This window comes from Sapajus apella, unplaced genomic scaffold, assembly GCF_009761245.1.
Source record: "Sapajus apella isolate SASKATOON/1434 unplaced genomic scaffold, GSC_monkey_1.0 scaffold53, whole genome shotgun sequence".
NCBI lineage: Eukaryota > Metazoa > Chordata > Mammalia > Primates > Cebidae > Sapajus > Sapajus apella.
This window is the reverse complement of record NW_022436993.1, coordinates 12,597,682-12,620,247: the sequence shown is the minus strand read 5'-3', so window position 1 is coordinate 12,620,247 and position 22,566 is coordinate 12,597,682. Positions and strand designations below refer to the sequence as shown.

Sequence of the window (22,566 nt, the reverse complement as noted above, 5' to 3'; positions counted from 1 at the left end):
CTCCCTTCCTTGAAAGGGAAAAAACCTCAACACGTCCTCCAGGAGCTATTGTGAAGGATGAAAAAGGAAATCCATCCCCAGATCTCATAAGAACGCTCATGCAAACACAAGCAGCGTGCTGCACACGTGTGGAAAAGAAAGCAGTTTTTAGTTTCAAATTTTCGACGTATTTTAGAAGAGGCTCCCAGCTCTTCCCTCTTCCTTGCCCGGTTATCTGAAATACCAGAAGTGTGAGCCCTCACCTCCAAAAATATGCACAAACGCAAACTGACCCTGCTTTTCACAATAGGCTAAATTGTGGTGACATTTCCTGTTAAGTTCTAGTTAAGAGTATACCAGGGTTTGGATGTGCGTCCCTGTCCAATCTCACGTCGAACTGTAATCCCCAGTGTTGGGGGTGGGGCCTGATGGGAGGTGATGAGATCATGGGGGCAGTTTCTCATGAATGGTTTAAAATCATATCCTGGTGCTGTTCTTGTGATAGCGAGTGAGTGTTCGTGAGATCTGGTTGCTTAAAAGTGGGTAGCACCTCTCTCTCTTCTTCCTGTTCTGGCCATGTGAGATGTCTGACGCTCCCTTTGCCTTCTGTCATGACTGGAAGCTTTCTGAGGCCTCCCCAGAAGCCGAAGACGCCATGCCTCCTGTTTCTGCCCCTGAACTGCGATCCGGTTACATTAAATTACCCAGTCTCAGGAAATATTTATAGCAATGTGAGAACAGACTAATACAGAGTATGTTTATTATATTGAAAAGGCAAGCACAGAAAAATAATCCAAGACATGAGAAGATTCTTAGAAATTATTTAGACTAATTAACTTGATTTCAGAAACAAACACAAGCTCAGAAAGTGCTGATGGGCCGACATGTGTGGGGCCAGCCAGGGGTGGGCAGGCCTGAGACTCAGTGTCTTCACGCCTTGTCCAAAAGTCAATTAAACTTCGTTATTCCCATGACTTGACTCATTTAAAAATACAGATATCAGCCAGGTGCAGTGGCTCACACCTGCAATCCCAGCACTTTGGAAGGCTGAGGCAAGTGGATCCCCTGAGGTCAGGAGTTCGAGACCAGCCTGGCCAAAATGGTAAAATCCTGTCTCCACTAAAAATACGAGATTAGGCAGGCGTAGTGGTGTGCTCCTGTAACCCCAGCTACTCGGGAGACCGAGGCAGGAAAATCGCTTGAACCTGGGAGGTGGAGATTGCAGCGAGCCGAGATTACACCACTGCACTCTAGCCTGGGCAACAGAATGAGACTCTGTGTCAAAAAAAAAATAAATAAATAAATAAACTGATACTGTGGAAATGGTTTTTCCCAAATGATCACGTTGAGTGAGTCAAAATGAGCGTGATCGAAGTGCAGCGAGTGCTCATTCCTCACCAATCCTGGATTTGTAAACCTCTCTACTTGCTAAAACTTACTTGTAACCCCCACATCTATTCAGGGTCACGCTCTTCACCTTTTTAAACATTCTGTTGGTGATTTTGCTATATATTTACTTGTTTTTAGAGACCGCGTCTCACTGTGCCACCCAGCTGGAGTGCAGTGGCGCCATCCAGCTCACTGCAGCCTCCACCTCCTGGGTTCCAGCTCCTCTCGCCTCAGTCTCCAGAGTCGCTGGGATTACAGGCGCGATTCCACCATGTCAAATGACCCCCAGCGTAGTGCTGTCTAACGTTCCTAAGCAGGGGGAGGTTGTGATATGTGCCTTACAAAGAGAATACGTGTTTTTGATCGGCTTTGTCCGGGCACGAGTTATGGTGCTATGGGCTGTGAGTTCAATGTTAATGAATCAACAATCCATATATCATAATAAGATCTCTCTTTTTTTTTTAGACGGAGTCTCGTTCCGTCACCCAGGTTGGAGCACAGTGGCACAATCTCAGCTCATCACAACCTCCACTTCCCGGGTTCAAGTGATTCTCCTGCCTCAGCCTCCCAAGTAGCTGGGATTACAGGCATATGCCACCATGACCAGATAATTTTTGTATTTTTAGTAGAGACAGGGTTTCTCCATGTTGATCAGGCTGGTCTCAAACTCCTGACCTCAGGTGATCCGCCCGTCTTGGCCTCCCAAAGTGCTGGGATTACAGGTGTGAGCCACCACGTCCAGCCTAAGATTTCTTTGGACAAAGACACACATAAAACAAAGATATTTACTCCTGATCAGTTCATGAAAATGCTGGGAGCAGAGGCTTACAGGAATCCAGCCCTGCGCTTCCCTCGTAGCAGTGGTTCAGTGTCTTCTCACTCCATGTTTGAGGTGACTATGGACCGTAACTACTGTGAATAATGGGAAGTGATGGACGGACTTGATGCAGCTGTTCTGAAACAGGCAGAGACAGCCTAAATGTCCCTGGGTTATCTCCAGTGACCTCTCAGCGTGGACGATCGGAGGGTCAAATGCTTACTCTGCTTGAATTTATTTTATTATTTTTTGAGAAGCATCTTGCTCTGCTGCCCAGGCTGGAGTGCACTAGTACCATCTCCGCTCACTGCAGCCTCGGCCAATGTTCCCTGGGATGTAACTGAGTAAAGACCAACTGTCTTGTTGTGCAGGCCTTCCTGGGGTCCTGTCTGAGGCCCACTGTCCTCCACTATCTGCTGGAGTTCATAGTGAACACCACTGATGAGCCAAACTAAACCTCTAACCCATCTCTCTCTTGAACCCCAAGTTCATTTCAAACTAAAGTGGCAAATATGCTCACTTGGTATCCCAGAGGCAATTTCAACTAAATATACCCTAAACCTAGCTTATTACCAATGACCCCCACACCTGTTCCTCTCCTCCCATTTCCCTAAGCTCTGTCCATGTTTGCCTAAGCCTGAAGCTTGGGGAGAGGGAGTCACAGAGGGAGGGAGGGAGGGAGGGAAGGAGGGAGGAACGTCTTTAACTCACGCTATCAGTGCAAGCAACTTTAGGGAAACATGGCACGGCCAGTCCCCCAACTCCACAGCTTGTTCCTGCAGCGACCGTCTGCTTTGTCACCAGCCAGAAAACCCGAGGTCCTACTCACGCTCCTTCTATGTCATCCTTTTCCTTCCCTCTCTCTTGTCCATTCTCCAAGACCTGCTAAACATCTCTTGGGTTTATCCCCTTTTCTTAAAAACATTCCTAAATGATCTCCATTGTATCTATATCAAATCTATTTTCCATAGCTCACAAAGCAGTGGCCTCAAACTTTGATAAATATTTTTATTCACAGTATCTGGTGGAAAGGGAGTAGGGTTTGCTTGTTAAAATGCAAATTCCCCTCCCCATATTGAATGGTGGAGTTCTGGAATCTGTATGTTTTAATTTATTTTATTTCACTTTATTCTTGAAGCAAGTTCTTGTTCTATTGCCCAGGCTGGAGTTCAGTGGTATGATCACGGCTCACTGCAGTCTCGAACTCCCAGACTCAAGCAATCCTCCTCCCAACTCAGCCTCCTGAGTAGCCGGGACTACAGGTGTGCACCATGATGCCTGGCTCATTTTTAAATTTTTTGTAGAGATGCAGTCTCACTATGCTGCCCAGGCTGGTTTCAGACTCCTGGCCTTACGCGATCCTCCCACCTGACCAATGCTCTCTGTGTTAGAGAAAGATGAAGAAGGCCTTACCAGGTAACCGGATTGGCTTCCACGGGGCGGAGTTTGGCACGTAGGCATGCTTCGAGGCAGTGACAATCAACTGACTGCCCAGCTTATACTGGAACTTGATAAAGGCAACACCATCAGTCCCCGAGGTGCCAGAGGCGATGGAGGCCTGGTTGATGAAGATCTCAATGAGCGCGTCTGCTATGGGCTGGTGGGTGCTGGCGTCGCTGACGTGCACCTTCAGCGTCACCTCTGGAGGTAGAGAAAGCATAAAGAACAGTTGCTATCAGTGGAAAATGTTCACAGCCACTCTGCTAGGACTGTGATGGGAGGGGAAGGAGGGTTACACTAAGGACATCTAGGTGGACACTCAAAATACACAGTTTCTTCCAGGGACAGTTTCTTCTTAGAGGTCTCTTTTTACTTCACACAATTTCCCATTTTCAAAACCACAGCCTGTCCCAAACCACTTCCTTCTTTATTTCTTCCTGCTCACACCAACAAATGATCAAGAGAAAAATGTTATACTTTAAGACATTGGGTAACCACAACACAATACACCGTGTGTGTGTGTGTGTGTGTGTGTGTGTGTGTGTGTGTGTGTGTGTGTGTGTTTTGAAACAGGGTCTCACTGCTGCACAGGCTGGAGTACAGGGGTGTGATCATGGATCACTGCAGCCTCAACCTCCTGGGCTCAACTGATCCTCCCGCCTCAGCCTCCTGAGTAGCTGGGTGTGTGCCACCATGCTGGGCTAATTTTTGCAGAGACGGGGTTTTGCCATGTTGCCGAGGCTGGTTTCAACCTCCAGAGGCTCAAGCGATCTGCCTCCGTCAGCCTCCCAAAGTGCTGAGGTTACAGGTGTGCCCCACCATGCCCGGACAGCAATACTCTCTCAATGGCGTTTGGGCTGCGACAGTGGGGACACAGTGGGCTATGCCATTGGCAGCCATATCCTTCTCTAGTCCTGGCAAACATGGGCAGAAGTCACCCGCCATGTGCACTGGTAATCACAAAGATGAGACTGAAAAGATGTGAAAACTAGTGTTAAAAGGCAGGATCCAAACAGTAGAACAAGAGAAGATCAGAAAAAGAAGGAAAAAAGAAAGCAAACGTTTGCGAAGACAGATGAAGTCAAGTTAGGAATATTGGCAAAAGCAGATCATGAATGTGGGAAACAGACTGTTAAAAATTGCTAAAAAATTAAAATAGAATGGCTACTTTACATAACGCAGGGAAGGAATAATTATTGAACTTCTACTCTGTGCTTAGAATTGTAACTGCACAGCTACTGTGAAGAAGACGACGTGTGAGTAAACGGGAAGGCACCACGGCTGAGGGGGAACAGCATGTGTGAAGGCGCAGAGGCAGGAGGGCGCCATGCTTCCTGGAGAAACAGTGGCAGGTTCTGAAAGCTGGAAGGAGAGTGGGTGAGGGGTAGGAGCTGGAGAGGCAAGTAAGGCCAGATGAGGCAATAAAGAATTATTCTTTATTCTAAAGGTGATGCGAAGTGACAAAGGTTTCAAAAGGGGAGTGGAAATCAAATTTGTTATAGAAACATGTGGCTCCGGTTGAAGAATGGGCTGAGGAAGAGGCAGGGCTGGAGGATAAGCATTCAATTAAGAGGACTCTGTAATAACCCTGGACTGCGATGGTGGTGGACCAGACTCAGCAGAACAATCACATCAAGGGTGCTGATTCCAGAACCTCATGGGGAGTAACTCAGAAATGCATCCTGCTCCCATTAGCCCTATTTGCTTAGGGAGGAAGGGAGCAGCTGGTGCCCGGAGATGCACGTCCACCTGACCACCTGCAGGCACCATGCGCCATGCTTTCTGAGCTGCCTTTGATCTGAAAGACTTGGGATAGGAAGGTGGGGCAAGGACTAGCAGAGAATGAGGAGGTGGCCAAAGAGGCTCATGTTCATAGAACCTTCTGGAGTGGGGCTCAATGGAGTGCCTGTCAATGAGCCTGCTGCAGGCTGGCTGGGCAGAGAGCAGCCTGAGAGCGAGGATGAGGAAGGAGTGTTGGGTCAGCCTTGCAAGTATTGCCCAGCGGCACACGCTCTGGACTTCCGCCATTCTCACTGGAGGCTTGAATCTTAGCTCCACCATGTGCTAACCATGTGGCCATGGGCGTTTTATTTATCTTCTCTAGGCCTCAGTTTCCCCACTGTAAACTCGGAACAATAAACATGCATAGTTCAACATATAGGCAGAAATAGTGTAATGGCTGGCAGAGTACGCACCGACACAAGCTACTGCAACTGTGTCATGCAGTCATGATGCCTGCAAGCGTTCCAACATGTGCTTGGGCATACCAGGTTTGGGGTTCAGAAAGGAGAGTTAAAAAGGAGAAATATGGCCAGGCACGGTGGCTCATGCTTGTAATCCCAGCACTTTGGGAGGCCAAGGTAGGCAGATCACCTGAGGTCAGGAGTTCAAGACCAGCCTGACAAACATGGAGAAACCATCTCTACTAAAAATACAAAAATTAACCAGGAGTGGTGGCGTGTGACTGTAATCCCAGCTACTCGGGAGGCTGAGGCAGCAGAATCACTTGAACCCGGGAGGCAGAGTTTGCGGTGAGCTGAGATTGCGGCATCGCACTCCAGCTTGGGCAAGAAGAGTGAAACGCCGTCTCAAAAAAAAAAGAAAAGAAAGGAGAAAATATATAAAACAAAAGGGACAGGTAAGACAACCTCTCAGAAAGTATTAATATCTTTTTTCTAGATGGAGTTTCACTCTTGTCACCCAGGCTGGAATGCAATGGCGTGATCTTGGCTCACTTAACCTCCGCCTCACGGGTTCAAGCAATTCTCCTGCCTCAGCCTCCTGAGTAGCTGGGATTACAGGTGCCCACCACCATGCCCGGCTAATTTTTTGTGCTTTTAGTAGAGATGGGGTTTCACCATGTTGGCCAGGCTGCTATTGAACTCCTGACGTCAGGTGATTCACCAGCCTCAGCCTCCCAAAATGCTGGGATTACAGGCGTGAGCCACTGCACCTGGCCTATTAATATCTTTATGTCCAGAGTTCTAGCCTACCCTGGGGCAAACACATTGAGACACATTCTGGTTTGAGAATCTCCACGTTGGTAACTTGACAACTAGCTGTCTCACGATACTAAAGCAGCCTTTTCAATACTGCAAATTTCAGTTAGTCAATCATTTTTTACCCATTCTTTCACATGGTTATTTAATACATTTCTTGAGTACATAACCACAGACAAGAGCTAAAGAATCCCAGCCCTAAAGCATCCTCCCGCGTTTGAAGAGCTTTGAGCTATAGGTGTGTGCCAAATAAACCTTTTAAAATGTTTTAGAAAGAACAAACAAATGCTACAGAAACCAACCTTGGCTACTTCATACTATAGGAGAAAACTAATACCCCAAAAAGGACAAATCAGCCTCACGAAAATCAAGATGATATTATAAAACACGTTCAGTCAACTCGCCCCAGTCTCATCAGTGTTACCTTAATGTGGCCTTGCAGGATGTACATGACACACACACATATTTTCTTATGTGACATGTGTCCTCTGTGTCCCCAAGTGGTATACTGTTTTTTTTTTATTTTAATTTATTTATTTCCATGTGTTTTGGGGAACAGGTGATGTTTGCCTACATAAGTTCTTCAGTGGTGATCTGTGAGATTTTGGTGCACCCATCACCCGAGCAGTGTATACTGAACCCAATGGGTAGTCTTTTATCCCTCAGCCCCTCCCACCCTTTTCCCTGAGCCCTCAAAGTCCACTGTGTCATTCTTACGCCTTTGCATCCTCACAGCTCATCTCCCACTCACGAGTGAGAACATACGATGTTTGCTTTTCCATTCTTGAGTTGCTTCACTTAGAATAATGGTCTCCAGTCCCACCCAGGTTGCTGCAAATGTAATTATTTCATTCCTTTTATGGCTGCTAAGTATTCCATAGTATTTATATACCACATTTTCTTTATTCACTCTGACTGACGGGCATTTGGGCTGGCTCCATACTTTCTGCAATTGCAAATTGTGCTGCTATAAACATGGGTGTGCAAGCATCTTTTTCACCTAATAACTTCTTTTCCTCTGGGTAGACGCCAGTAGTGGGATTGCTGGATAAAATGGTAAGGTTTTTTTTTTTTTTCATAGGTCTTTTTCCCATAGAAGAACAGGTGGTGTTTGGTTACAAGAGTAAGTCCTTTAGTGGTGATCTGTGAGATTCTGGTGCAGCCATTACCTGAGCAGTATACACTGAACCCAATGTATAGTCTTTACCCAAATAGTATACTAAATTATAACATAAATTAACTCATGGTGCATTAATAACCAAATAGCAAAAACCCTGCACTAATGATTTATGCAATTTTATGAAAATGCAACATTTACAATAATTGGGATTACAAGGTCTTCACTGTTTGCTAAGAAGGCAAACACTGCCGCGATTTGAGGGAAAAAAAGATTTATGAATAAACAGAGAAAGTGGGAGATTTAATCAACACCCTAGATTGTACCACTTGAATTTCTTCTAATATGGGAAGCATAGTTTAAGTTCTACAATTACACACTTTGAAAGAGATTGTTTAGTTCTTCGCTGGGTATGATGAGAGGACAAGATGTCAGTATGATGCGGTAATTCTTACAGCCCACAGCAGCATCACCGTTACAGAGTAACACTGAGAACGAGACTCTCCATTCAACAGCAAACAAAACTAACCCCAACTCAATGACAACCAGGGCAGCCATCAGCTGACTATGGGAAGAATTAGTTACTACATGACTCTCGTTTATAGGAAGACGCCATCAATGGCCCCAGGCCTAAATATGCCCTGAGATACACTGTAGTTCTTTGCTGCTCAGTGAGTGCTGAGGACCCTGCTGAGTTGGTCCCCTGAAGACTACACTAAACCCAGACTGGGACATCATCCTCTGACTTCTTACCCTGCACATCCAACACCAAAGCCTACTCATTTTGACTGCAAACTCTGCATTTCAAAGCAGGCCTTTCTTTTGCACCCTCGGAAACACAGTCCTACTTCCAGGCCTTCACCATCCATCACCCACACTACTGCCCAGCCTCTTTACGAAAATGGTCACCCTCTTCAGACCTGAGCCCTGAGATCCCACTGAGGCCTGAGGGAGCTATCCAATACACTCAGCTGACCTCTCTCTGTCTCCCTCAAACCCTCTGATGCACCCCCACTGTTACCTGTAGCAGGGGTGGCAACTTCAGCCTGGCCCTCAGGCCAAATGTGGCCTGCTGCCTGCTTTTGTATATAGTCCATGAAAGTTACCTGGAATTTAAATTTCAGTGTCCAGAAATGAAATTGGATTGGAACACAGCCACGCCCCATCATTTGCCTCTGGTCTATGGGCTGGTTTTACATTACAACAGCAGACTTTAGAGGCTGCCATGGAGACCATAAGGCCTGAAAAGCCTGAACTCTGTACTTTTGGGCCTTTAGTGAAAAAGGTCCGGTGGCTCATGCCTGTAATCCCAGCACTTTGGGAGGCTGAGGCGGGCGGATCACGAGGTCAGGAGTTCGAGACCAACCCGGGCAACACAGGGAAACCCAGTCTCTGCTAAAAATACAAAAATTAGCCAGGTATGGTGGCGTGTGCCTGTAGTCCCAGCTAGAGACAGGAGAATCGCTTGAACCCGGGAGACGGAGGTTGCAGTGAGGAGAGACCATGCCGTTGCACTTCAGCCTGGATGACAGGAGAGACTTCAACTCAAACAAACACAAAAGGCCGCCACATTCAAGGGACGGGATCCAACCCAGAAGCCTCCCGTCCTGCAACAGCCGACCCATCTGACCCCGCACCCTGCCCTCAGCTCCTCCTTCCTGTTCCTTTCTGCTGCAGCTCCTTCCCTTTGAAGGCAATGCTTTTCTACACTTTCCTTCAAAAGACCTTAAACTGACACAAGAGCAGAAAATTAAACACCGCATGTTCTCACTCACAGGCGGGTGTTGAACAATGAGAACACATGGACACAGGGAGGGGAGCACCACACACTGGGGTCTGTTGGGGGGAAATAGGGGAGGGACGTGGGGGTGGGGAGGTGGGGAGAGATAGCATGGGGAGAAATGCCAGATATGGATGAAGGGGAGGAAGGCAGCAAATCACACTGCCATGTGTGTACCTATGCAACAATCTTGCATATTCTTCACACGTACCCCAAAACCTAAAATGCAATAAAAAAAAAAAAGACCTTAGTAAGGCTTAGTAAGGTGGATTCAGGAAAGTGCTCCAGCCAGACTCAGCAATCCTACATGCCCCGGAGGCTCTCCAGATACATGGTCTCTGTTTCTCCTCCATTTCCCTTTCTGTCTGTTTCACCTCGGAACAACTGTGGGGGTGTATGACGCAGACCAGACCCCTGACCTTCAGGAGCTTTAGTTGTAGAGATTAAATACATACTGAAGTGTCATTTTGAACTGGGAGAAGTGTCCCAAGGAAACCTGGGTGACACAAGGCAGAACGGGGAACCTACTTTCAACTGGGTGGGTCACGCCTTCTTGAGGAGATGTCATTTAAGCTTAGGCCAGGAGGAGACACAGGGACCAAGCATGCAAAGGAGCATCCTGAGATGAGAACGACCAGGTTGTTTACCACTGAATTAAAACCCGCATGGAGAGAGCTGGGAGCAGGGGCCCCCGTGCCTGAAGATGAGAGGTCTGGGACACCCATGTACCACTGTTTTGTTTTGTTTTGAGTCATAGCTCACTGCATCCTTGACCTCCCAGGCTCAAGTGATCCTTCTACCTCAGCATCCCAAGTAGCTGGGACCACAGGCATGCACCACGATATCAAGCTAATTTTTGTATTTCTGTAGAGACGGGGTTTCGCCATGTTGCCCAGCCTGGTCTCAGATTCCTGGCTCAAGTGATCCTCCTGCCTCAACCTCCCAAAGTGACGGGATTATAGGTGTGAACCACGGCATCTGGCCATACCACCATTTTAGAGTGCCTGGTGTGGCCTACGTGTCCCTCAAGAATAAGGGCTCATTTTTTAAAAATTCAGTTTATAACCTTAAGGCCTAGTTGGTATCTAGAGCCAGCAGGTAGTCAAGAAAAGTTTGCAAAAGGAATGCTGGGGTGAAACTAACCACCTTCTAACACCACACTCTCTGCATAGGGGTCACTAGCCACATGTGAGCATATACACTTGTTTACATTAATTAAAATTAAATTAATTAAAAAATTGAGCTCCTTGGTAATACTAGGCTCATTGTAAGTGCTCAGTAACCATGACTGGCTAGCAGCTTCTGCATGGGAGAGTGCAGATTGGACATTTCTTTCTTTCTTTCTTTTTTTTTTGATATGGGATCTCACTCTGTTGCCCAGGTTGGAGTACAATGGCACAATCTTGGCTCACTGCAACCTCCACCTCCCAGGTTCAAGCCATTCTCCTGCCTCAGCCTCCTGAGTAGCTAGGATTACAGGCGCAAACCACCACGCTCGGCTCATTTTTGTATTTTTTTTTTTTTTTTTTTTAGTAGAGACAGGGTTTCGCTATGTTGGTCAGGCTACTCTTAAACTCCTGACCTCGTGATCCACCTACCTCAGCCTCTCAAAGTGCTGGGATTACAGGTGTGAGCCACCCTGTCCGGCCCAGACTGGACATTTCTATCACTGCAGAAAGTTCCTTTGGATAATTCTGATCTTCGAAATCCATGGTATCCAAATGAATCAATGAACTCCCAAGGAAAATCTATCTGAGCGTGATTCTGAAGTAGTGTCTCAGCAGCCCGAGTGGATCAGACCTTCACTCAAGTACTTCAGAGGCTGAAAAGGCCCTTTGTGATCACTTCCCACCCCTCCTCCCCAGGTATATCACCTCCTGGCCCTCACCTGCTACACTTGCCCCATTCAGGGATGTAGGATTGTTGGCCCCACAGGGTCATGTGCTGTCCCTTATGTTGTGCTGAGGTGCGGGATCCGCGAAGTAAAGAGACAGGACACTGAAGAACTGGGGAAGAGCATCTGGACTCCGGGGCCACACCACCTATGAGCAGGGACAGGTGTGGCCCCAAACGCCCAGAAGCATCTGTATTTATTAGGTACATGCAGGGGGAAGGGTCGTGAGTGAGGTCATCATCTATAGGCTTAGTGACAGGGTATACATAATCACATGAGTCACAAGCGAGGGGGCCACCCCATTATGTCACCTGGGCGGAGAGGTGGGCAGTGCCATGTGCAGTAGTAGAGGGTCGTGTACAGAAAAAGGGTCCACCACCATTAGGTCTCTGAGGCAAGGAGGTGGGCTGTGCATCAGGTGTCGTGTGCAACACTTCTTACCTGGGGGCTGGAGACTTCAAAGGATTTCTAATAGGAGGATACTGTAAGCTTAATGAAGTGGGAGCTGACAAACTTGTGCTCTTCTCTTAAGGTATTTATGGGAGGATGATTTGAGCTAGCACAGAAGCGAGAAGAGACTGACAGGGTGTACAGCCGCTGTGACTGGCCACACCAGAGGGCTTCTTCTCCCTCGGTTACTTCCAGGATCTCAGGCCTGAGGCCTACCTTCCACAGGAACTGGATGCAAGGTACTACAACTCCTTTATCAGGAGGAGAGGCTCTTGCTCCAAGCCTGCCATACAGCGTATACCTTTCCAGGCAGGGACGCCACCGCCTGGGTCTTTGGTTCTTGCCTTGGTCTGACTGTTTTCCCACGTACTGCTTCTGTTCTGCGACTGCTCTAGGCATTCCTACTACAAACTACTATGTGGTTATATGGAAGGATTACATAAATCAGCGATAAATGTGTCAGTACAGCTCCGACTACATCCGTTATATGATTACATAGAAAAATTATATGTGACTAAGTATGATTATATATATAAGCTAGATATAAGTAAGCAGTGAGTTATACTTCAGGCACTAATTGTGCCTGGGGTCTGCACAGTTCTCCTTCCTCGATGCCCATCGGGGGTGTTACCCCCAAGGGACTTGCAGGGAGGCCAGGTGTGGTGAACATGCTCTGTACCGACTGTGCCCTGGCTGGGGTGGTCTCCCCCAGATGACTATTCGTGCAGCTCAGACCCACGCCTCCCTGTCTTGGCTTCAGTACCACCTCCTCCATGAGGCTTCCTACCACTGATGACTCTTTTTTAAAAATTGTGAACATGGAAATTCTAGAACGCATATATTTTTGTTTAGCCTGCTATAACAAAATCCCATAAACTGGGAAGCTGATAGATAAACAACAGAAATTTATTTCTCAAGCTCAGGTAGCCGGTCAGTCCAAGATGAGAGCAGATTCAATATCTGGTGAAGGCCCACCTTCTGGCTCACAGATGGTGCCTTCTCCTTGCTTCCTCATGCGGCGGAAGGGATGAGGGGGCCCTCTGGGATCTCTTAAGCACACGAATCCCATGCTTAAGCGGTCCACCCCCATGACCTAATCACCTCCCAAAGGCCCCATTCCTCATACCTTCACCTTGGGGCTAAGATTTCTCTATGTGAACTTGAGGGGAAAACAAACATTCAGACCACAGAAACACAGAAGTAGAAAGAACAGTACAAGGAGCCTCCTCCCAAACCTGCACTGCTAAGTTTCAAATAGTGGCATCTTTCCACCATCTTTCTTTCATTTATCGCTCCCTCCATTCCCACTTCTTTGCTGGAACATTTTGAAGTGAATACTTTACATCATATTAAGTTATATTATGTCCCTGTAAATTTTTTTTTTTTCTTTTTTGAGGCAAGGTCTGGCTCTGTTGTCCAGGCTGGAGTACAGTGGCATGATCTTGGCTCACTGCAGCCTCCCCTACCCGGGCTCAAGTGATCCTCCCACCTCAGCCTTCCTAGTAGGTGGGATTACAGGAACACGTCGCCACGGCAGGCTAATTTTTTGTGATTTTAGTAGAGAGGCGGGTTTTGCCACATTGTCCAGGTGGGTCTTGAACTCCTGGACTCAAGCAATCTGCCCACCTCATCCTCCCAACATGCTGGGATTACAGGGTGAACCACTACACCCGAATACCATCAATATTCCCACTTAAAACAGTGGAAATTTTTAAAATTATCACCAAAACACAATTATCATGCCTAACTAAAGTAACGATCTCCTTATATCATCTAATACCCAGCACAGATTCAATTTTTTTGATTTCCTAAAAATATTTTTAAAATAATTCTTCCTATTCTGTCTAAAATGTCAATCCCAACCCCACACCAAACTTCTGATATTCTCCTGCTCTGCTTTTGCTTTTCATGAATGACACTGATCGATTATAACATGCTTATAACTTCCATGTTTATTGAGCATTGAACTCTATCAGATGGAAACTTTGAGTGATTTTGTGTTTCTTTTTCTTCATTCATGCATCTGAAGCATACAGAATAGCGTCTGGCACATAGTAGGTACCTAATGTAGATGCTGAATTAATCTCTAAAACGAACAGGCGTTTCTAGGTATCTTCTGATCCAGGACTTAGTATTCCTGGTGCTTCATTGTTGTTCCATTTATTTTAACTACTTTAAAAATGGATACGATAAAAATCCATTTGAAAAGTATTAATCAATCCAGATAACTAACTGTAATTAATCAGAAAATAATTATTGACCAGCCCACTGTATGCTTAGCATGATATGAGGTACTGCAGGGAGATTAAAAAAGAAGAAAAAAAGACGTGGCTCCCGATTTCAGCAGTTTACAGTTACGTGGGGAGCAAAGACCAACCCAAGTGCCAGGAAGCAAAAGGAATGAAACTGGCTAGAAATTTGTTTTTTGTTGTTGTTGTTGTTTTTTTGTTTTTTTTTTTTTGAGACGGAGTTTCACTCTTGTTACCCAGGCTGGAGTGCAATGGCGCGATCTCGGCTCACCACAACCTCCGCCTCCTAGGTTCAGGCAATTCTCCTGCCTCAGCCTCCTGAGTAGCTGGGACTACAGGCACGCGCCACCATGCCCAGCTAATGTTTTGTATTTTTAGTAGAGACGGGGTTTCACCATGTTGACCAGGATGGTCTCGATCTCTTGACCTCGTGATCCACCCGCCTCGGCCTCCCAAAGTGCTGGGATTACAGGCTTCAGCCACCGTGCCTGGCTACTGGCTAGAAATTTGTAAAAATATATATATATATAGCAAAGATGTGATCTGGAGTTTCCATGCAAAAACATAATCAAAGACACAAACCATATCTGAATGCATTCACAGAGGCGGGGGAATCATGGAAAGATTTAAGGCAGGGTACGGGGTAACACTGATGCTATGAAAGGGCCGTGACTATCTGGGTACTCACTGCATGCAAACTGGCCCTGATTGTGGTTTACGGAGGTCAGTGGGGAATGCTTCCTGGAAGGTGCTGGAAGGGTGGGTACCATGGGCAGATGAGTCTTTGTGGTATCTTCTGAAATAGACTTCCTCCCTTTGAGGAATTCCAGATGCTCATTTTCCCAGCCTCTCCTGTACCTAAGAAGGAGGAAGAATGGGCTGTGGCTCTGCTCAGCTGTGGCTCTGCTCATTCTGGTTGGCAGAATTTGATGTGGAAGCCAGAAGCATGAAGAAGCCGGGCTTTTTCTGACCAAAGGGGCCACAGAGGAGGCATCTGGTTGGGGACAGCAGGGGTGCTCCCGGAAGAGTCACACCACATGGCTGAGACACTGTTCTGGCTGTGAGCCTTGTCTTCCCAGAAGTTCTGTGAGCTACCCAAAAGCTGTAATAAATGTCTTTTCTCATTAAACCAGCTAGATGGGTAGTGCCACTTGCCCTGCTTGGGTTCTGTGCTATTCTGGCATGATTCTATCTAGCTGGGGACCATCTCTTTGAAACTGCACCCCACAGCTCTCCTTCCAGCCTGCACCTTCCCTCTCAGTAGTTCCACTTCTGCCTGCCTGCCCAAGGTGGGTGGACCCCGGGATTGTGCTAACACCTCTTCTTGCTACACACTCTTATCCATGAATTTATTTCACCATCAGGAATTCAGCCATCGCCTCTAGCGCATTCTCCAATTTTCATCAGCCAGTTGCAGAGCCAAGAAGGAAGAAATTAAGGCTCAGGAATTCTTCCCCTACCACGATTCAGAGCTCCTCGGCTCTTAGCAAACATGAGGAGTGTGGCTCTGTGGCCACAAACTGGTCCATTTTAAGTAGTACAAAGAGCATCTGCTTTGTGGGTAGAAAACTAAACATCATCTTTTAGTCCAGCATTATCTTTTAGTCATTTCCTTTCTTACTGCCACAGATTTAGAACTAAATGCAACAAGCCTGTTTCAAATTGTTGGCTTGGGAGGAGGCGGCTCTAAATAGTGAGTGAAGAGCAAACAAGAGGAAGGAATTAGGGTGCATAATTTACAGGCACATGGAAGCATCCCCCCACCCAGTATTTGACAAAACTGCCAGCACACACTGAGAGACCACGTGAAAGCATGCTTTGTTCCCCGCCCCTGCTCCAGGCGGAGTTTCGCTCCTGTTGCCCAGGCTGGAGTGCAGTGGTGCGATCTCGGCTCACCGCAACCTCTGCCTTCCAGGTTCAAATAATTCTCTTGCTTCAGCCTCTCCAATAGCTGGGATTACAGGCATGCACCACTGCACCCGGCTAATTTTGTATTTTTAGTAGACACGGGGTTTCTCCATGTTGGTCAGGCTGGTCTCAAACTCCCAACCTCAAGTGATCCTCCTGCCTCGGTCTCCCAAAGTGTTAGGATTACAGGCGTGAGTCACTGCGTGCGGCTGCATGCCTTGTTTTTAATCCCCACTTCGTCAAATAATAGTGTATACCTCTCGTTATTTTTCTGTAAACAATAGGATGCATTTATAACTTCACCTCCAGACTCCAAAACGTGGACTATTCCAGAACATAAAGTCTTTTGTAGTTTTCGCTGGGACCAGAGCTGGGGGTACAACTTTCACCTGCTTTCTGCACATTCTGCCCTGCCCATTTCTCACATCTATGCTAACAAACTCTGGCTCGGTCTTAAAAGGGAAAGTGAAGTTTGTGGGCTCCATTTTTAAAATGTGTTTGTTTGGTTGGTTTGTTTCCGTGAAGTTTTTGGCTTCCTCTAACTGCTTTTCATTCCCTTTTCTATTTCCTCAAATTGGCCTTTGTTCTGGGATTTTCATTTCTTCTTTCCTTTTGGTTTTTAGAGCTGTTGGTTTCCACAGCAACCCACCCTAGTCGTGGGGAACCCAGCATTTTATGGGTTGGCCACTGGGACTGGGGAGAAGAGCAGCCCATTCCCACCGGGCAGGCCATGCAAAGGCTCTCACCCCAAGTCACCCGGGGCTCCTGCGGCTGGCTGAGCCAGGGAGGCCGGCTGAAAAGGAGTCACTCTCCTTAGCACCGTGATCAGCTACATTTAACCCCAATTTAGGGGAGTTACAATGGCGTTTCACTTCTTAAATAAAACACCAGAAAATTGCTTGATCACTTAAAAACATTCTCCAAATAAGAGGTTATTTTTAAAATGTGACGTGATCTTTGCTCTGCGAGGTTTTGCCTAGCATTACTTGGTCCTGGAATTTTACAATATCAGCACGTACACGGAATCTCCATGTCTTTATAACGCATGTTCCAGGATACCTAATGTGTTAAGCGGCAGCTTTCTATTTATACTTCTTTTATAAACATAAGAGGTTTTACTTTGTCATCTGATGAAATGAGGATGTACTCTGTTATGCTAGAGTCTCTGTGTAATTTTTTCCAGACTCTCATAGTGCACATGTGCCATGTACTGTTTTATTTTATTATTATTATTTTTTGAGACGGAGTCTCGCTCTATCACCCAGGCTGGAGTGCTGAGGTGTGATCTCGGCTCACTGTAAACTCTGCCTCCTGGGTTCAAGGAGGCCTGCCTCAGCCTCCTAAATAGCCAGGACTACAGGCACGCACCACCACGCCCAGCTCATTTTTGGTAGTTTCAATAGAGACGGGGTTTCACCATATTGGCCAGGCTGGTCTCGAACTCCTGACCTTGTGATCTGCCCACCTGGGCCTCTCAAAGCACTAGGACTAGAGGCATGAGCCACTGCTCCCAGCCTCTATTTTATTTTCTACCTGAAATTTAGCCAATCATGTCCTCCAAGCAAATTATATTTATATATTTTTAAAGACTGGTATAATCTATATGTTATGTAACATATATTATTTAATATATATCTCATAATATATTATATAGCATATACTGTATTAATATATTATCTCAATAGAAATCTGTTACATATTGTACATCCCAGGACTCCCTTATCTCCAGCTGCATTAAAGCATTTGGCAATCCTGGTGTGTGTTTAATTCTGAAAATGACATTCAGTTGGATGTTCTTCTGCAAAGACCAAGACTTCTGTCACCCAGAAGAGAAAGGACCATGCACACACACTTCAGAGAGGCGAATCCGCTGGGCACTAAAAACCCCCCTGGCTCTCAGGGTCCCTTCTCCACATGGGCACTTTCACTCTTGATTGTACCAAGAGGTGCTCTGAACCTCTCTATGGATCTGCGGCCCCAATGTCTGATACAGAATTCCCATGTATGTGGGGTTCATTTTTTAAAACATGTTCCTTAAATTTCAGTGGAAGATTACAGTCTCTAGACATCATTTGAACAGCCACATAGGAGACAGATGGAAGAGAGAAGTGTGCTGGAACTTAGAGTACTATTGTGTGCCTTTCTGTGTTCTACCATCTCAGGCAACTGACACTTATGCTACACCTCATGAAAAGTGAAAAGGCAACCACATGGTGGCCTCGATAGCTACAGCTTCAGTTTCAAATAGGAGGAGAAGAGACCACAGCAGAGTGCTATTTACATGGGTGGGTCCTACCGGCTGCCCATCCTCTAAAGGGCATCTGTTTAGTCAGTCCTTCCTTCCTTCCTTCCTTCCTTCCTTCCTTCCTTCCTTCCTTCCTCCCTCCCTTCCTTCCTTCCTTCCTCCCTCCCTCCCTCCCTTCCTTCCTTCCGTCCTTCCCTCCCTCCCTCCCTTCCTTCCTGCTGGAATACACAGACATGATCTTGGCTCACTGCAACCTCCACCTCCTGTGTTCAAACAATTCTCCCTACCTCAGCTTCCCCAGTAGCTAGGATTACAGGCACCCACCACCATGCCCAGTTAATTTTTTTATTTTTAGTAGAGACGTGGTTTTGCCATGTTGCCCGGGCTGGTCTCAAACTCCTGACCTCAAGCGATCCACCCATCTTGGCCTCCCCAGATGCTGGGATTACAGGCATGAGCCACCATGCCCGGCCGCCATCACAGTCTTGATAGAACTTGCACATAACATACTCTTTCTCACCCCAATCCCTGCATCTCTCTAGCCCTCTAATGCATAAACTTTTGTCTTGGCAGCGCTACCAGGATATCTCTGGGCAAACAATCAGTGGATTTCTATCCCATCCCCTAAGAAATCTGTATGAGGATCAAATTAATGATCATCTCATTAATAATACTTAACAACCAACAGCACCATGTTGCCAAGATTGTTGAAATATATGGTAACAAACATTCACAGAAGCACAGCAATTACAGAGATCATGTTATATACATACAGACATACACTCATTTTCTACTTTTTTCAAGTGATGGGACGTCTTGTCCTCATTTTAAACACTCTAACGAAAATTGAAAATGTAATACTCAAATACCAACAATCTCCTACAGCTTTGTGGCTAAGAATCCTGCAACCCTAATAAGTTTAACAGCAGAAGTTCATTCTCTATTACTGGACCTGGTATAAAATGAGGTCTTCTAGGGCTGGTTCCATATGTATATAATGCAAGAAGAGCAACAATGAAATAGCTATGCTCCTGCAACTAATCAAGGGGTTATTTAGGTAAATATCCCAGGATAATTTGAAAATGATTGCTGGACTTACCTGCTCTAACTGTACAACTTACACATAGAACCAAAGGTTCACAAGCAAAATTAATGACAGAATGTTCCTACAATCTCATCTAAAAAAGTTATTTCATGAGATATATATCCAATAGCAAACTAAACTGACATAATCCCAGTTTTCTTCTTTTTTTTATTTTTTGAGATGGAATTTCACTCTTGTTACCTAGACTGGAGTGCAATGGCACAATCTTGGCTCTCTGCAATCTGCAACTTCTGCCTCCCAGGTTCAAGCGATTCTCCTGTCTCAGCCTCCTGAGTAGCTGGGATTACAGGTGCCCGCCACCATGCCGGGCTAATTTTGCATTTGTAGTAGATATGGGGTTTCACCATCTTGGCCAGGCTGGTCTCGAACTCCTGACCTTAGGTGATCTGCCCGCCTCGGCCTCCCAGAGTGTTGGGATTACAGGCGTGAGCCACTACGCCTGGCCATGAATTAACCAATCTTCTTGATGTGGTATCAGAAATACTTAGATGTAGCTTTAAAGGACTATATGAAAATAGAATTACTGTACTCATCTGGAGAAGCTTCTCCAAAATATTCAAACCAATTTAAAATAAAAGAATGTAACTGTTCAAAAGAAATAAGAATTGAAGCACCAAAACGATGCTACATAGGTCTCCAAAAAACAAAAGCAAAAGGCGTGGTTCCAACTTTTAAGAACTTTTCCATAAAAACCAATGCATATCCATAAAGTGAATATCCTCACTTTTCTCAGATAGGGTAAAGTATCTAGTGACTATAACATGGAAATGTAAATACGGTAAATGTGTTTCCTGAGCTTCGTACAATATCCTGCTCTACTGAACAAGAAAATGATGGTGATGCAACACTGTGGCGATCAGAGGCCCCACAAGTATTTCTAAAGAAATTCCACAACCCACCCTAACATGCTTCTGTTTTGTTGGTATTTTATTTATTTGTTTGTTTGTTTTGGGACAGAGTCTTGCTCTGTCACCCAGGCTGGAGTGCAATGGCACGATCTTGGCTCACTGCAACCTCCACCCCCCAGGTTCAAGTGATGCTCCTGCCTCAGCCTCCCAAGTAGCTGGGATTACAGGTGTGAGCCACTGCACTGGGCCAGTTTTATTGGTGTTTTAAATTTTTCATGAAGGCACAAAGTCCTCTTATGAGAATCTGGAACAATCTGTGAACTGCTAAGTTAATGAACAGTATTAAGCATGTCAATGAAATTAATGTACACACTGTAACCAAGCTTCAAAGATCTGTTGGAAGACACCAGTGAAACAGTTGCCAAGGCAACCTAACCTGGTAGGGGAAAGATACTATGTGTCTTGTGTGTTTCCAGATCTGTCTTTATCTACAGATACGCATTTAACATTTGATTTTTAATTTTTTTTTTTTTTGTCTAGGGCTGGGACAAGAGCAACATTACATATTGGTTTTGAAAAAGCAGCTTTGAGATGATGATGATGATGATGATGATGATTTTTAGCGAGTCATTTCTCTCTCTGGAAAAAGAACAGTTAGAAAGTGCTACATGGGAGCCAGTAGTGAAGAAACTGACTCATTAATTATTTTAGAATTTTTAAAAATGGGCAAAAAGGGAAGCTGAAGGGGCTTGCTGGCAGACTATGAATGACCTAAGTGTGTGAAGCTCTCTGACATTTGAAGCATTGCAAAGCAAGATAAGGGTCTCTGAAGCAGCTGAAGTTCAGTCAGTGTAGTGCTTAAATCATGTACATATGGGCTTATCTTTTCCAAGAAACAGATACTAAATGAGCTACAGAGAAGCTATTGTTAAAGTTTTCTGTTTCACATGAAGCTGAAATAGTTTAGGGCATTTACATTACAAACATTCCTCCAGGGGACTGTGCACAGAACACACATTTCATGACCACATGGTCTGGGGCTGGTTTCTAGGCTCCTCACTTAACCAGTCACGTGGTCTTAGCCAAGTTCACAGCCTCCTTGACCTGTCATTTCTAAGTCCAGAAAACACTGTAAGACTGGTGGGCAGACTGCCTGGTGGTGACTTTGTAAGGTGTCTGCTAGCAACAAAAGTATTCTTGATCTTGCCCACTTGCAAGTATTCCACTAACTTTATTTGGTGAAAAAAAAAAATCTCTAGGCCAGGCGTGGTGACTCGTGCCTGTAACCCCAGCTCTTTAGGAGGCCGAGGTGGGTGGATCATGAGTTCAAGAGATGGATACCATCTTGGCCAACATGGTGAAACCCTGTCTCTGCTAAACCCTGTCTCTACTAAAAATACAAAAATTAGCCGGACATGGGGTGTGTGCCTGTAATCCTAGCTACTCGGGAGGCTAAGGCAGGAGAATCTTGAACCTGGGAGGCGGAGGTTGCAGACCATACCACTGCACTCTATCCTGGTGACAGAGTGAGACTCCGTCTCAATAAAATAAAATCTCCAGAGCACCCTTTCCCCCTAAAACCTTCTCAATTAAGAACCACCCCCCACCCCCCCCCCAAAAAAAAAAAAAAAAAGAAAACATAAAAAGATAGTATCCTATTTGGAGTTCAGGGCTTTGGACTGACAACCTATACTTGATGGTCATCTCTGCCTCTTCTGGCTTACTGCTCTTAAGCAGAGATTTTTCATCTGTAAGAAATGGGGTAATGGCCCTGCCCATAGTAATCTCACAGAGCTCTAGTGAGATCACAGGGTTCACTGCTTCCCACACACTGCAGCTGTGCACAGTGAGGGCTTAATCACTGCCAGCTGTTTTCATAATTAGCTGATTGTTTCCTAACATTTGACTTCTGAATGAGGATCACTAAGGGTCTACAGAAAGCTTACAAAAGACCTCCTGAAAAAGTTTATGGAAGAAGCTGACCACGCCTGGCTATGGTTCTTGAGGATTCTTTTTTCTCTCTCATACCCACTGCGGACAATTCCCAAGGACATGGAGAGCTGGAGGAACAGAAGAAGCCACTGGCAAGACAGAATTCTCCATGGGTCTCTTAAGTACTTCTGCACATACTGTGGGCTAGGTACCGACCGTGCTCTGTGTTTTGAGCTATCTCTTCAAGGATGTTTCTTTTATTGAGATGGAGTCTGGCTCTATTGCACAGGCTGGAGTGCAGTGACGTGACCTTGGCTCACTGCAACCTCTGCCTCCCGGGTTCAAGCAATTCTCCTGCCTCAGCCTCCTGAGTAGCTGGGATTACAGGCACCCACCACCACGCCAATTTTTTTT

The 22,566-nt window shown here is 45.9% G+C and overlaps 1 protein-coding gene across 1 annotated transcript in view; it reads right to left on the bottom strand.

The window, feature by feature from the left end:
* The window catches only part of FAM171A1 (family with sequence similarity 171 member A1), a 147,878-nt gene that overhangs the window by 60,987 nt on the left and 64,325 nt on the right, over window positions 1-22,566 (bottom strand). Inside the window, 1 exon segment of the mRNA XM_032243983.1 lies at window positions 3,599-3,826. Within this exon segment, the coding sequence (XP_032099874.1) occupies window positions 3,599-3,826 (228 nt within the window).